Source organism: Falco naumanni, unplaced genomic scaffold (assembly GCF_017639655.2).
Source record: "Falco naumanni isolate bFalNau1 unplaced genomic scaffold, bFalNau1.pat scaffold_303_arrow_pat_ctg1, whole genome shotgun sequence".
NCBI lineage: Eukaryota > Metazoa > Chordata > Aves > Falconiformes > Falconidae > Falco > Falco naumanni.
Genome location: NW_024427436.1, coordinates 23,648 through 36,504, shown reverse-complemented (window position 1 = coordinate 36,504; position 12,857 = coordinate 23,648). Strand labels below are relative to the sequence as shown.

General features: G+C 55.1%; 1 protein-coding gene and 1 long non-coding RNA gene across 2 annotated transcripts; both read left to right on the top strand.

The window, feature by feature from the left end:
* Positions 1-2,106: 2,106 nt before the first annotated feature.
* Positions 2,107-3,761, top strand: LOC121082119. The gene is made up of 3 exons (XR_005825910.1): positions 2,107-2,169; positions 3,049-3,148; positions 3,645-3,761. It is a non-coding gene; the product is annotated as an uncharacterized LOC121082119 (long non-coding RNA).
* Positions 3,762-6,927: 3,166 nt separating this feature from the next.
* Positions 6,928-12,381, top strand: LOC121082118 (hydrocephalus-inducing protein homolog). Its single transcript, XM_040581453.1, has 7 exons — positions 6,928-6,981; positions 7,905-8,135; positions 8,677-8,785; positions 9,371-9,634; positions 10,216-10,361; positions 10,703-10,924; positions 12,109-12,381. Exons 1-7 carry the CDS (start codon positions 6,928-6,930, stop codon positions 12,271-12,273), a joined length of 1,191 nt encoding a protein of 396 aa, XP_040437387.1. The 3' UTR covers positions 12,274-12,381.
* Positions 12,382-12,857: the final 476 nt, after the last annotated feature.

Here is a 12,857-nt window from a genome sequence, read left to right as displayed (position 1 = left end):
GGTGTGGGATGAAGGCGACGGTCTCCTCTGCAGCCTTCTCCCCTTTTGCGGACAGGTACAAGGCACTGGACTGTCCCAGCAACTGTGAGACGATAACCATCCTCAACGTCACCCCCTTGGAAGTAGAGGCGCATTTCTCCTTTGAGCGCGATCTCAAGGCGGACACGTTCCTTGTAGAACCTCCCAGCATGAGGCTGAAACCGAACGAGAAGCAGGTAGGGGACAGCAGGTAGGGCAGGCACTGGTGTAAGTGCCCAGGAGCCATTCCTCCTGCTCACTGAGTGCTCTTCTGTATTTCTTGTTTCGGGGACGGGGCTAGAAGCTGAGCATTTGGGCGTACCCCACTTCAGCTGGTCTGGTGGAAGACAAGCTCGTCTGCCGCATTAAGGAGAACCCAGAGCCGGTGGTCTTCCCCCTGTGCTGCCAGGGGGTGAAGGTGGAGCTGAGGGTCAGCCCCAAGCACGTGCATTTCAACAGGCTGCTTCTGCACAGGTCAGTCATCCCACGGCCCCTCTGCTGGGGACGGGTGCTGTCGGTGAGCTCCCCTTCAGCCTCTCTGGCTGGCTGCATGGCCCTTCAGGCTGGATGTTGGGCTGGCGTCCCTCTTTCTGCCAGCAGTTCCCGGTCTCTTGCTCACCGTTCCTTGCTGGCTTGGTTCTCTCAGGACAGCCGCAAGCTCCTGTAGCCCCCCAGCAACGTGGTGCAATGGGCATCTTGATTCATTTGTATCTCGTCTGCTGGTTCGGAGAGCAGTGCAGTTGCTCCTCCTTATGTCCCTTCTGTTGGATACACCGTTAGCACCCAGCCCTTCCCCAGGACCTCACCTCTGAGACTTGTGACACAGAGAAAACATTTAACTAGTGTTATGGATACTATAAATACTGGATGTGTATAGATAAAGATATATATATAAACTAATGCATAGGGCTGCTCCAAGATGCATTCAGTTGCAAGGCCTATCCTGACCATCGAGCAGCTGGTGCAGGGTGTCTTTCTGCCTCTGCAGGGAGGACAGCAAGACCCTGGTCCTGCGAAACAGCACCCTGCTGCCTGTGGCCTGGCGGCTCCGTGGGCTGGAAAACCTGGGCGAGGACTTCTCCGTGTCACAACGTGAGGGCATCGTTGGTCCGCGCACGGAGTTTGACGTGCATCTGTATTTCAAGCCCACAAAGGCTCTCAACATTGAGAAGAAGATCCGACTGGAGGTGAGGGGGACTGTGCCCTCCCTGGCAGGGCAACGTGATCTTTCGGGGTGGAGGCTGTGCTTGAAGGGTTCCCTGCAAAGAGGGGGACAAAGGATGAGCCTTCCCGAGGTTCCTTTCTACCCGCATCGCCGGGGGGGCAGGCCCTTAGCGGCAAGGAACTTGCTCTTATAGCTGAGCTTCAGGGGGCATGTGTGCTGCCGGGCCAGGGAGAGCTGCACCTGAGGGACACAAGGCTGCTGTGACCCCAACTTCTGCTGCCTCAGCCTGGGTTCACCAGAGCACATGGTGCATCCCTGAGCATCTGCGTCAGCCCAGACAACCAGGCGCTGTGTCCTGAGCCCGCGTTACAGCCACCCTTGCCGCTGTGCGTGGTTGAATGCTGTTGTTTGGCTGTCCAGACCTCGGCGTGCTCCCTGCGCCCATGCTGGAGCCTGTCCGGGGCTCTTAACGGAGAGCAACAAGCTGTCACCCTGGGCTTTTGTTCCCCGTGGTTTGGGGGCTGCACTTCAGTGAGGATGCTGGGTGATTGAAGAGGAGAGGGTTGAGGATCAATGCCACCTGCTCTGGGACACCTCACAATTCTTGAGGTTGTTTTTCCATCGCTGTGTCTCCCCGGGTGCTTCCGCGGCAGCACTCCCTGCTGAAGGAGTGGAGAGCTGGGCTGGTAGGGCTTCTTACTGCAGCAGCATCTCGCTGGGTCAGCCCGTGAGATGAGCAGGTTGGGAGAGTTTGGGAATCCACAAGTGCTTGTCAAGCAGGGGAGGCCATGGTGGAAGCAGCCAGCAGAGACAAGGACTCGTATGTTGTCTACCAAAAGAATTTAAGAGAACGGTCTAAGCAGTGTTCATTTCTCGCTGCCTCAGGTTTCAGATGCAGAAAACATCCTGGGGATTGTCCAGACCTGAAAATATCCTCATTTCTGCAGAGGGCTATGATGTTGCTCCAGTCATCGACATTCCTAAAGGTCAGTGGATGCCCCAAAACAAAGCAGTCTGGGTGCGTTGCCTTGCCTTGGCAGGTGAGCAACCAAAGCGCTTGGGATGGGGTAGCATGCAAGCGTGGCCCGGTCACATAAAGCGCGTATCCTGCAGGTTGAGTGGAGTGAAGGGCTGTCAGGGCACAGCCAGCCTCGAGTCTCTCGCCCCTGAGCTTTGCAGTGTGCAGGTTGGTCTGGGGGCTTAGAAACCACAGCGATGTGAGCGAGCAATTGGCAGCTCCTGAGGGCTCAGCAGGGCACATAAAGTTGTTGGATCAGTGCTTGGAAGCAAGAAGGCAGAAACCCAGCTCCTCACCTGCTAAACCCTGCAGATATTCTCCGAGTAAGAAGAGCAAGGGCAGCAAAGTAGCTAAAGAAAATTTCCAAGAACGGAAACTTCCTGAGAAGGGTTTTGGGCTGCCTGAGAACTCCCAGTGTCATAGAACAGTTTGGGTTGGAAAGCACCTCAAAGATTGTCTTGTCCCAACCCCCCCTGCCATGGGCAGGAACACCTTCCACTAGTCCAGGTTGCCCCAAGCCCCGTCCAACCTGGCCTTGAGTGGGGCAGCCACAGCTGCTCCGGGCAGCCTCTGCCAGTGCCTCGCCACCCTCACAGTGAAGAATTTCTTCCCCAACAGCTCATGTAAATCTCCCCTCCTCCAGTTCAAAGCCATTGCCCCCTGTCCTGTCACTACAGCCCCCCAGGAAACACCTGTCCCCACCTTTCTTATAAGCCCCATTTCAGTATTGAGAGGCCAATGGAAATTGGCCTGGAAGTGTTGAAATATCTGTCTTGTCACTTGGTGTGGTCTGTAGCAGCTCACTAATACTCCCCGTTTCTTGCCTGGCTCTGCGGGTTTTCTGCAGGTGCAGGTGGCACCGTGGATTTTGGAGTCCTGAAAGTCCTGGATGATGCGAAGCAAGTGCTGACTCTGAGGAACAAGGGGAAGTACGAGATTGCGTACAGGTGGGTCCAGCTGCCTGCTCTGTGAACGCGTGGTGCCACCATCTGCCCAGGCCTGCCTTCTCCTCCTGCCCATGGCTAGAACCGCTTCCCGTGCTGGCTGCCTCGTGGTCTGGTTAAATAAAAAGCCCGGGCTCCCTAATCTCAAAGACTTTAAGGGAGAATGCAGCCCCACACCAGAGGTCCTTCATAGCTGAGCAGGAACCAGAAGGAGAGGCCCTGAAATTGAAGCCACTCACTGCTGAGATCCATTGCCTTCCTCTGAGGGGCAGCTCCTTTCTCTTTATGACTCTTTAAAGGAGGGGATGAGAAAATTGGGTGTCGAGGTTAGTTTGCAACACTCATGATGGTCTGCACTCTCTCAAGATCTGAGATTCCCCAAGCAGAGCTGGACTCTTTCCCTTTTAATTTTTTTATGGTCGTATGTCAAGTCCTGGCTGTGCTGGTGGCACTTGTACTTTTAACTGCAGAGGTCTTTGTTCCTTCCCTTTCTCCCCAGTTTCCAGCTGAAAGCTGCAGGCACCACCATACCAGACCTGGCAAGCCACTTCACTATCCAGCCGCAGAAGGGCCTGCTGGCTGCCTCCGGGCGCCCTGTGCAGGTCCAGGTGTTCTTCCACCCCCCAGACGGAAGTGAATATCGAGGACAAACCCATCCTGCACTACCAGGTGAGCTGCCCCAGCCAGGCAGTGGTGGCACAGCACGTCTTGGGAGCGTGAGCAGGACAGGTGCCTTCTGGAAGGAGGGCTTTAGCTGGGTAATTCTCGTAGGTGACAGCAATGTCTCAGAAAACATTTGTGATGCTTCCTAAGCGGAGCTGAAAGTCTGGCTCCGGAGGAGACGTTGAAACAGGGAGGATGAGCTGATGGGGACGAGGGATGGGATCAGGGAACAGAGTCAGAGGCCGGCCTCTTTGCTGGTTTTACCAAGCCCTCCTCTGGCTGCAGGTGATGGAGCCCAGCATCTGCGGAGGAGGCGAGACCGTCGCCGTCATCCCAGTGAGGGTGTCGGCGAAAGCTGTGTTCAGCAAGTACAGCATTCACCCCGCCTCGCTCATCAACTTCGGTGCCATGGTGAAGGGCAGCAGGAAAACCTGCACCTTCATGCTGGAGAACAAAGGCAGCCTTGACTTTAAATTCCTCATCTACCGAGCAGACCAGGACGCATCCCGATTGCAAGAGAAAAGGTGAGAGAAGACCTGCATCACCTGTCCTGCCTGAGGAGGCACGACAGCGTGGCTGGTGTGTGACAGGCAGCCCAGACACCTGGGTTATTGTCCAGTTCACGTCAGCTGCTTGTGAACAGGGAGTGGAAAAGTGCCTCAGTGTCCCCGTGTGTCGGGCAAAGCTGGTGATACAGCTGAGCTGTCTGTAAGCTGCAGGAGGTGCCGCCGGGGGCTGCGAGGGGCAGGGAGGCTTTCCTCTGTGGGGAGGGGAAGGTCAGCTTTGGCTTCAGAGGAAGGCAGGGTGGGGGCTCAGCATGATGGGTGTTTCTGCTTTCTGCTCTTAGTGGATGTCAAATGAAATCTGCCCACTCTGGCAAGAGTGAGAACTTACACCAAAGGACTTCCTCAGCCAAGAAAAGCAAGCGCTCGCTGCAGAAGGTTGCCAGCCCCTCCATGCAGGTGGGTGGCTCCCGCTCCCCAAGACACACTGCTGCGGGTGCTGGGGGAGGACGCTGATGGGGGCTCCGTGTCACACCGTGGGGTGGGACATGGTCTGCACGATGGAGGTCTGTCATCTCCCAGCCACAAGCAGAGGCAGGAGCTGCTCAGTTGCACTGACAGTCCCGTGCTCTGGCTCAGACTTGGAGTTGTGGGGTCAAGAGAGAGGAGCAGGTCCCGTGTTTTGGTGGCTGCTAGCCAAAATAGGACTGTGAATACCACAGATGTGGGCACGTTCCTGTTTGAAGTCCCACTCCATAGATACCAGATGACCTTGTGTTTTCGTCTTCCCAGTCCCCTCCCTTCCCTCCCGTCACTTCTCACAGTTATTTCTGCTCTCCTGTTTTACCCCTGAGGCTGGAGGATCCCAGCTAGCACCTTCACCTTTTACACCCAAACTCCGTCCTCTGTGCCAGCCAGGATAGGCCTGCAGCTCCTCCTGGCTTGTCCCTCTCGTCCTGGGGCTGCCTCTGGGCCGTGGAGTCATCCCTCCCTGCCCTGGGACTGGGGGCTCGGCCTGGCTGGAGGTTGAGGAGTGGCGTACTCCTTGCTGGGGATGCTCAAGGCTGGGCTGCTGGACGTCAGCCTCTCCTGGGACTCTTTCTGCAGGCTCGCGTCACTCTAGGCATGTTCACGGTGTACCCTGGCTTTGGTTCCATCCCTCCTGGGGGCCAGCAGATGATCACGGTGGATTGCTCTGCGGGATCACTGGGGACGTGCGAGGAGCACCTGCGCATCGATATCAGCGACAGAGACCCCCAGGACAATCCCCTCGGCATCCCCTATACCCTGCTGGCTGAGTCCTGCCTCCCAGGTACGCCCCGTCCACAGGTTCCCACAGCCAGACCTGCTGCTGGTCAGCACCTGAACTTATTGCTTGGTTAGAGAGGCGCCCTGACCTTGAAGCTAAACCCTAAAATCCTCAGAGGTTCCAGTTCTTTTCAAGTCAGCCAGCGGGGAGAGGCTGGGAGGGATGCATGGAAGGATAAAAGGAAAGCAATACTCCTTGACTGGGACTGAGCTCCATCCTCGCAGCCGACTCCCCGCCCAAGGCTGGGTTTTGCAGTGACCTGGGCAGAAAGGGTTTATCAAGCCTTCCGAGAGGCCAGCAGGGTCCCGAAAAATTCATCAGGAATTCAGCATTCAGCCCTCCCTCTGCTCTGCTCCGCAGCATTTGTGGTTGATGACATCGAGTCCATCTTTGAGGAGCATCGAATCTGCAGCAACGTCAACCTCTGCCAGACCCCGCAGACGATGCGAGGCAAGGGTGTGTATGTCAGAGATGAGAACAAGTTTATCTTCACCGACGTTCGGGTTGGGCACCGGGCCACAGCTCGCTTCAAGATCCACAATGTCAACAAAGTCCCCTGCAATGTGGTCCTTTCCATCAAACCCATCGCCGGTGAGGTAAGAACAAGAGGCCAAGGTGACCGTTGCTCTTTACAGGCTGCGCTGCCTTGTTCTCCAGACTCGTTGCTTCCTCTTGCCCGCACTAGTCCAGCTCCGTGCAGGTCAGGCTACAGGGGGGAGCAGCAGTGCCAGGGTGGCAGTTCTGAATTTGGCACGTCTCGAGCAAGGCTTTGGCTCACCGCTCTGGCTGGGTCTTTGGTGGGAGACCCAAACCCTTCTGCACATCTCTTGGAAGCCCGCTCAGAGGGGGCCTTTACTGGCCTGACGTGCCTGGGCTCAAAGCAGACCATTCCCTCAGGCTCCCTGGCCTTTTCCTTCTCTTTAAAGGCCAGTCTGAGGTTAGTTGCGGGGTTTCCGTGCAGTGCCCCCCTCCCTTGTGTGCTGGGGTGGCTGCCCAGTGCTCAAAGCCAGCTTTTGCGCTCCTGGGCTCCCTGTGCAAGGTCAGCACCGCTTTGGAGTCACCCCTGCGATGGAAGGAGCCTGCCCAGGGCAAGCAGGAAGGGAGACACGCTGTCTGGGGCTGTTCCCGGTGACGCATATGAGAATAAGACTGCGTACGAAACACTGAAGGATGTTTCCTCCTAACACGGCTCTGTGGGTTCCCCCAAGTTTCACAGCCCCATCAGTGACATTTTCAAGGTGGATCCCGTTCGGATGTGCGTGCCCAGCTGCTCCCACGCCTTTGCTACGGTGACCTTCACTCCACCGATGATGCAGAGCTACCAGTGCACTTTTGAGGCTTCCCTCGGATGTCCTGGCGAGGTAAGTCCCCCTGTGAAATGTGGGCGGGGGGACCTGCCTGATGGCTGCCCCTCCTCTGGGAGGACCCCGACCTCTTGTTAACCCTGATGCTCTCAGTAGCCTTAGGCAGAGTGCTTAGCATTAGAGAATAGAGGAGGCGGTAACTACTAGACAGAGTAGAAAGAGAAGGGGTTATAGCTTAGCCTCTGCGAGTGACTGTGAAGACAGTGCAGCATTTGGTAGCCAGCTGGGAGTTAGTGAATCAGCAAGAAATGGAGATGTGCAACAGTTGAGCTGGGGCTTTCCAAGGACAAAGGTTTAGATGAAGCCGTTTCTGTGCCAGCCAGCCAGCGTGCATTATTTCCTCCTTGTTTCTGTTAAAATGAGATGATTGTATGTGATTACCTGGGGTATGTTAAGCTATTCTCTGTCAAAGGAGCGACTGGAGCCCTTCTAAAAGAGGAGCCCAGTTCCCCTGTCCTGGGACGTGTGTACCAGGGCTCTGACCGGCTCTTCCCCAGCCGTTTAGTGGCTGAGTCAGGACAAGTCAGCTTTCTGCTCTAGTACGCAATTCCTTTTTTAGCGTCCTTGGAAATAATCATTACTGACGGTGCCTATTTATTTTTCCCTTCTTGCTTTTATACTATTTCCATGCTGCGCTTGTGCTTTTTGCATGTGTCTCATATCATCGCAGCCAGTGAATTTGCCATGTCTCGCCTGTCGCCTCATTATTTACCTGCTGTGCTGCATGATTCGATTCAGTGACATGTTCTTTAACTGCTACTCTGGAAGGCTCTGGCTCTTCAGAGCTCTTGTGAATGGCCCTGATTGGATTGGGAGGAGGGGGGTGGAGGAGACCTGTGTCGTGGGGTACAGGAGCACCAGCCAGGGAAAATGCAGTGGGTGGCCCCTCTTTGTTGCTTGCCAGGTGGGAAATTGGTTAGTGCCGGCCGTCACGATCTCTCCTCTGCCTTTCCTGCAGCCCTGCAGCAATTAAAGCGCAAAGCCTGACCTTCCGTGTCAGTGGAGATGGGACTCTGCCTCGGGTGACAGTCCTGCGCCCGGTACTTCACAGTAAGAGAGGGAACCCTCTGCTGGTCTTTAAGAAGCTGTTGCTGGGTGATTCACAAAAGCTCCCTCTGGTCCTTCATAATGGTGGCACCCTACCTGTCCAGGTGAGGACCTGCTCAGGGAACGCTCTGGTCTGGGAACAAGTGCTTGTCTCGTGGAGAAAAGGTCCCAGGAAGCATGGCAGACCTGGAAACAGCTCTCAGAAATTCTTTTTAAGCAAATGACTGACTTGTAATTTCCAGGAAGAGAGTTCCTCTTGGAAATGCGATTTTTCTGACTAGCCTATCCTTTTCAGTTAAATACAACGCAAGAAAGTTGGTGGGGTGTTTTCCCCCCATCTCTCTTCTCACGCTTTGATTCTCGGGTGGGCACGTGTGATGTCCTAGTTGCATTAGATTGTATTTGATCCCATTTTACTACACTTTAATGAAAAATTCTGTTCATTACTTTTGTATCCCAGCGCCTCTGAACGCTTCTTTTTTCTGTCTAGTTTTACTTGAACTTTGTAAGTTTAGCTAAGAGCTGTGTTTGAAGCGGGGAAGCATGCTGGATGCCCCGTGCTGGACCAGCACCAGTACGGTGCCAACCCACGTGTCACCCTGTACCCACAGCAGTGTGGTTGTGCTCTGTGTTCCTTTTTCTCAGTTGACGATAGACCTGTTGGATGAAGCGGGAGTTTTCTTCTTGAAAGCCAGGCCCACCACACAATGCGTCTACCAAGCTGGGGGCGTGAAGGAGGACTCTCCTGCAGGAGGTAAACCCAGTAAGCGTGAAGCGCGGTCATCCACACAGGGGAGAAATGTGTGCCCTGCTCTTGGCTTGGCCAAGCAGCCGCCAAATGTTAGATGTTGTTTCTTCGCTGGGGCTCTCTGTACCCCCAGCTTTTCATGTGGACTCTGCGCACGGCTTCCTCCTAGAAAGTGGTTGGAAGTTTTTTCTGTTCCTCTGGACATGGTGGGTTGAGTTGCGGGGGGCTGTCACCACTTCAGCGGACCATCTGAGGTCTTTGCTGCGTGTGGGAGTAGCAGCCTGAATGGAGGCAGCCCCTGAGCCCACAGCCAGCCAACAGAAGCCAAACCCATTCTTTGGCTCAGCTTTACGTGTGGCAGGAGCTGACTGACTGCAGTTTGAGTGAGCGCTGGGTGTTAACCTGTGTTTAAGGCACTTCAGCAGTGATACGCGTGGTGCTGTCGTAGCCTTGTGAACATAGGAGGAGGGTCTGGCACCATTGGTGGGAGAACCTGTGCTTAGAGGTAGCTGGGTTTCAACCCCTTACGCCCCACAGAAATATTTCAGCGGTACAGCTGTATCACTTGTCGCTGATTTCATTGCTGTGCAGAGAGGAAGCCTCACACCGCTCTCCTGGTCCTGCTCCGTGGGGAATTAGCAGAGTTTGACGTGCTTTTCAAACCCACCCTGGCCCAACGTGTGGAAGGCAGGATCCACTTGTCGGTGGTGAACAACCCGTATGAGGAGACCGACATTCAGCTGGTGGGCGAAGGCTACGAGGATGACTTCACGCTAGATAACATCCACGGACTGGTGGCAGACAGTGAGGAGGAGGAGAATGCTGAGGGCAATCTAGAGGAAGACGTAATTGAGGGTAAGAGAGGAAAGGCTGCCCAGGTGGATCAAGGAACAGGAAAACAGACGTTTCTGCTCACCCTGTGCCGCGCACCTGCGGTCCAGCTTTAGCAGCCAGATCCTGCTGCCTTTTGTAGCCTGCAGAGGCTTAAGAGGCAGCTTGAGAGCAGAAGAGAAGATCGTCTGTCAAGGGAGAAGCTTGCAGGCTAGCAGGGAAGGGTCAGAGATACCCGCGTTCAGCTGAGTATCTCCAAAAGGAGGGCTGCCAGCCCATGGTATGCTATGGAGATGAAGCCCGTGTCTAATGATTTGTGCCCTCGATATACGCAGCCTGTGCTGTCACCCCCTGGCCTGGCGGTCTGGGAGCGTGCTGGCTCTGTGCAGAGGGGCAGTGCATGCTGTGCTGCGTGGCTCTGCACAGCCACAGCCACGGGTTTAGGGATGTGGCAGGGCGCTTCCATGGGAGCGGTAGGATGGGGAACTGCGTCTCCCCAGGGAGGAAGGCTTGGAGCAAGGAAGAGTTGGCCACGCCTGTCTCTGTGGATGTGAGGGGGGTGGATGGACCTCAGGCACACTGAGACCTCCTGCTCTCCTTCCTAGCAGCTGCCAGAGTGAATCACATCCCGTTCGGGGACTGTCACATCGGGAAACCCTACAGCGTGACCTTCACCATCACCAACCGCAGCAGGACGGAGGCGATGCGGTTTGAGTGGCTGGCAGACACCCCATTTCACTTCTCCCCCAAGGTGAGTTTGGGTGGCTCTGCCTTTTCCCATTGCTCCAGCCCTGCCCGGCGGGTTCCCAGGAGCTGGCAGGGAGTCACCACGTACCGGTGAGAGCCTGTTTCAGTGCCACAAAGGAGCTGCAATCCCTGGCTTAGCTGGCACGGGGCTGTCAACCCCACAGAAAAGGCTCAGTGTTACGGGAGGTGGCATCTTTTGTATTTTCCTCTGTCAAACCCCAGATGAATACACGGTAAGAGGCAGATTCCTGGCACAGCTGCTCACCACATCGATCGATCTCTTTGCTGTCAGTCCTGCCCTTGCTAGTGATTCCAGTTAGGTCTTGGCTCTCTGGTTCTCCCTAGGTGGGACACCTCCATGCTGGCTGTGCTAAGGCCATCACAGTGACCTTGAAATCGGATGTCGCGGTCACCTTCAAAATGCACCCTGTGAAGTGCAAGGTGGCTAGGATCACCTTCCCGCTGCCGCCGGAGCAGATTAAAGACTGGGATGACTGCCTGCGCACCATCAAGTGGGTGGATACCACCATGAGGGGCCCAGGAGCCACGTGGCCTGTGAAGAAGAAGGTAAGAAACGCAAACAGGAAAAGCTAACGGAGCTGCTACAAAAAAACCCTGGCAGGCCACCATCTCTGCTGGCTGAGCAGCTCCTGCGTCCTCCTGACGTTTAATCCACCCGTGAGGTTCACCCGCAGTGCGTTTTGGGGGAGAGGCAGATGCAGTGACCTGTGACACCAACACAAAATGGGGAGGTCTTTTGACAAGACACGTTTAGCCACATGCAAACTACCGGTCTCTGCCAAAAGCTGAAGTGTTGCAACCTGTGTTGAACGGGAGGGCACATTTTACGATTTTATCACGTTTTGTGGTGTTAAAATTTCTTTGTCGAATTCAGTGCCTTTTCACCAACAAGGAGTTTAAGGCGCTGCACTCTGACTCTTGTTTTGGAGTGGAGAGCCACACTAGTGCTCTTGTGTGTGCGCTGGCCAGCCCACCGGCACATGGTGGGTGAGCTGTCAGCTCTGCCTACACCGATAGCAGAGGTTTTGGTGGTGGTGCCCATGTTGTGTGGGATATCTCATTGTGGAGCAGCCCAGGTGCTGCGTGGCAGTCGTGCAGCAGTCTGGAGAAGCATCGCTCCAGAAAGTGCCACACACACGTACCTGGCACGTGTTCCTCCCTAGTTTCTGAGCCTTTTTAAGAGCTGTAAACCACACTTCTTCCCCATCAGCAGCAGCAGTCGGAGGCTTTCCTAGTGAGTTCGTCCCCATTCCAAAACGCCCGTCCCCAGCCCTCACCAGCGTGGCTGTTGCCCCACACATGGTGTCTGGAAAGCACCTCCCGCTAAGACAAGAGGGAAAAGGTGCTTTCTGGTTTTGTTCAGTCTTGGGGTTCTCCATCCACAGAACTCCCACAGGGGAACTTAATCCTAATTTAGAGGCCTGCTGGATCTGTAGCGGGCCATGAAAAAGGTCTGACACTCTACAGGGTTGAAACACAGGGACAGGTACCTATGACCCAGTCATTGTCCCCATGGGTGTATTCTCAGTCATGGTGGTGATTATGGTGTTCAGTCGGTAGAAACAAACACTGTAATGGAAGGGTTAAATTTTGTCACCTTCCCGGGGAAATAAATGGGAATGGTCCTTTCTAGCCCCTGTACGAGGCTGATCTTGGAGGCCAAAAGCCTCCTCTTGCTCAGCCGGGCTTTCTAGGCTCTGCTCAGTGATTCTTCCCTTTCCTGTTTGGAGGTGATCGAGACAGACCCAGAACCAGCTCACACTGTCCTGGAGGAGAGCAGCCGTGAGGTGGAGCTTTGCCTCAGTGCTGTTGTCGACTACGCTGAGCTCAAGCTGGATACGGACACGATTCAGTGCAAGGAGACCTTGCCCTTCCAGACGAGGACATTCCCGTGAGAGCCAGAGGCCAGGCAGGGACCCGTGCGTGGGAGCTGCCTTTGCCCAGGGCTGACCTGGTGCCTGCTTCGCCGGAGCTGTGCCGTGCTCTCTGGTGGCCTCTGCTTCTCCTTCTGCTCGTGGTCTGGTGAAAATAAAGGCAATAAAGTGCCAATAAAGGCAAAAAATAAAACACTGACATGTTTATTGTTTGGCCACTTAATAAACCTCTTCTAATTTCTAACTGGGTGATTAGGCCTGGCGGGGGGTGGGGGCAGGGGTGTGTGTGCTGCTGCCTGCTGGTTCTGAGGTTTCAGCTTCCACACACCCTGGGCGCCTGGAGATGCCTCACATGTGGACTCGAGTCCCTTCTAGGGCTTTGTGTTCAGTCTCACCTGCTGTTCTTCTCTTTAAACAAATCATGTATTGTTTCATCCTGTCCAAGTCCTGGCAGGGTGCTGGGGCCTGCGTATCTGCACGTAAAGCCAAGCAGGAGATGGTGGCCACCGTCCTGCCAAGGCGTGCCAGGAAAGGTTCAATTCTGCCATGCCTTTCTGCTGACAGCAACCATGGATTTGCTTCCATTGCGTGTTGCCTGTCCTCAT

Bases quoted from the DNA above. Each gene is read 5' to 3' on its own strand.
- LOC121082118 (XM_040581453.1), top strand. From the start codon at position 6,928: ATGATGCAGAGCTACCAGTGCACTTTTGAGGCTTCCCTCGGATGTCCT. The intron at 8,786-9,370 runs GTAAACCCAGTA...ATTGCTGTGCAG, and splicing joins GGAGGACTCTCCTGCAGGAG to AGAGGAAGCCTCACACCGCT. The intron at 10,925-12,108 runs GTAAGAAACGCA...TCCTGTTTGGAG, and splicing joins CGTGGCCTGTGAAGAAGAAG to GTGATCGAGACAGACCCAGA.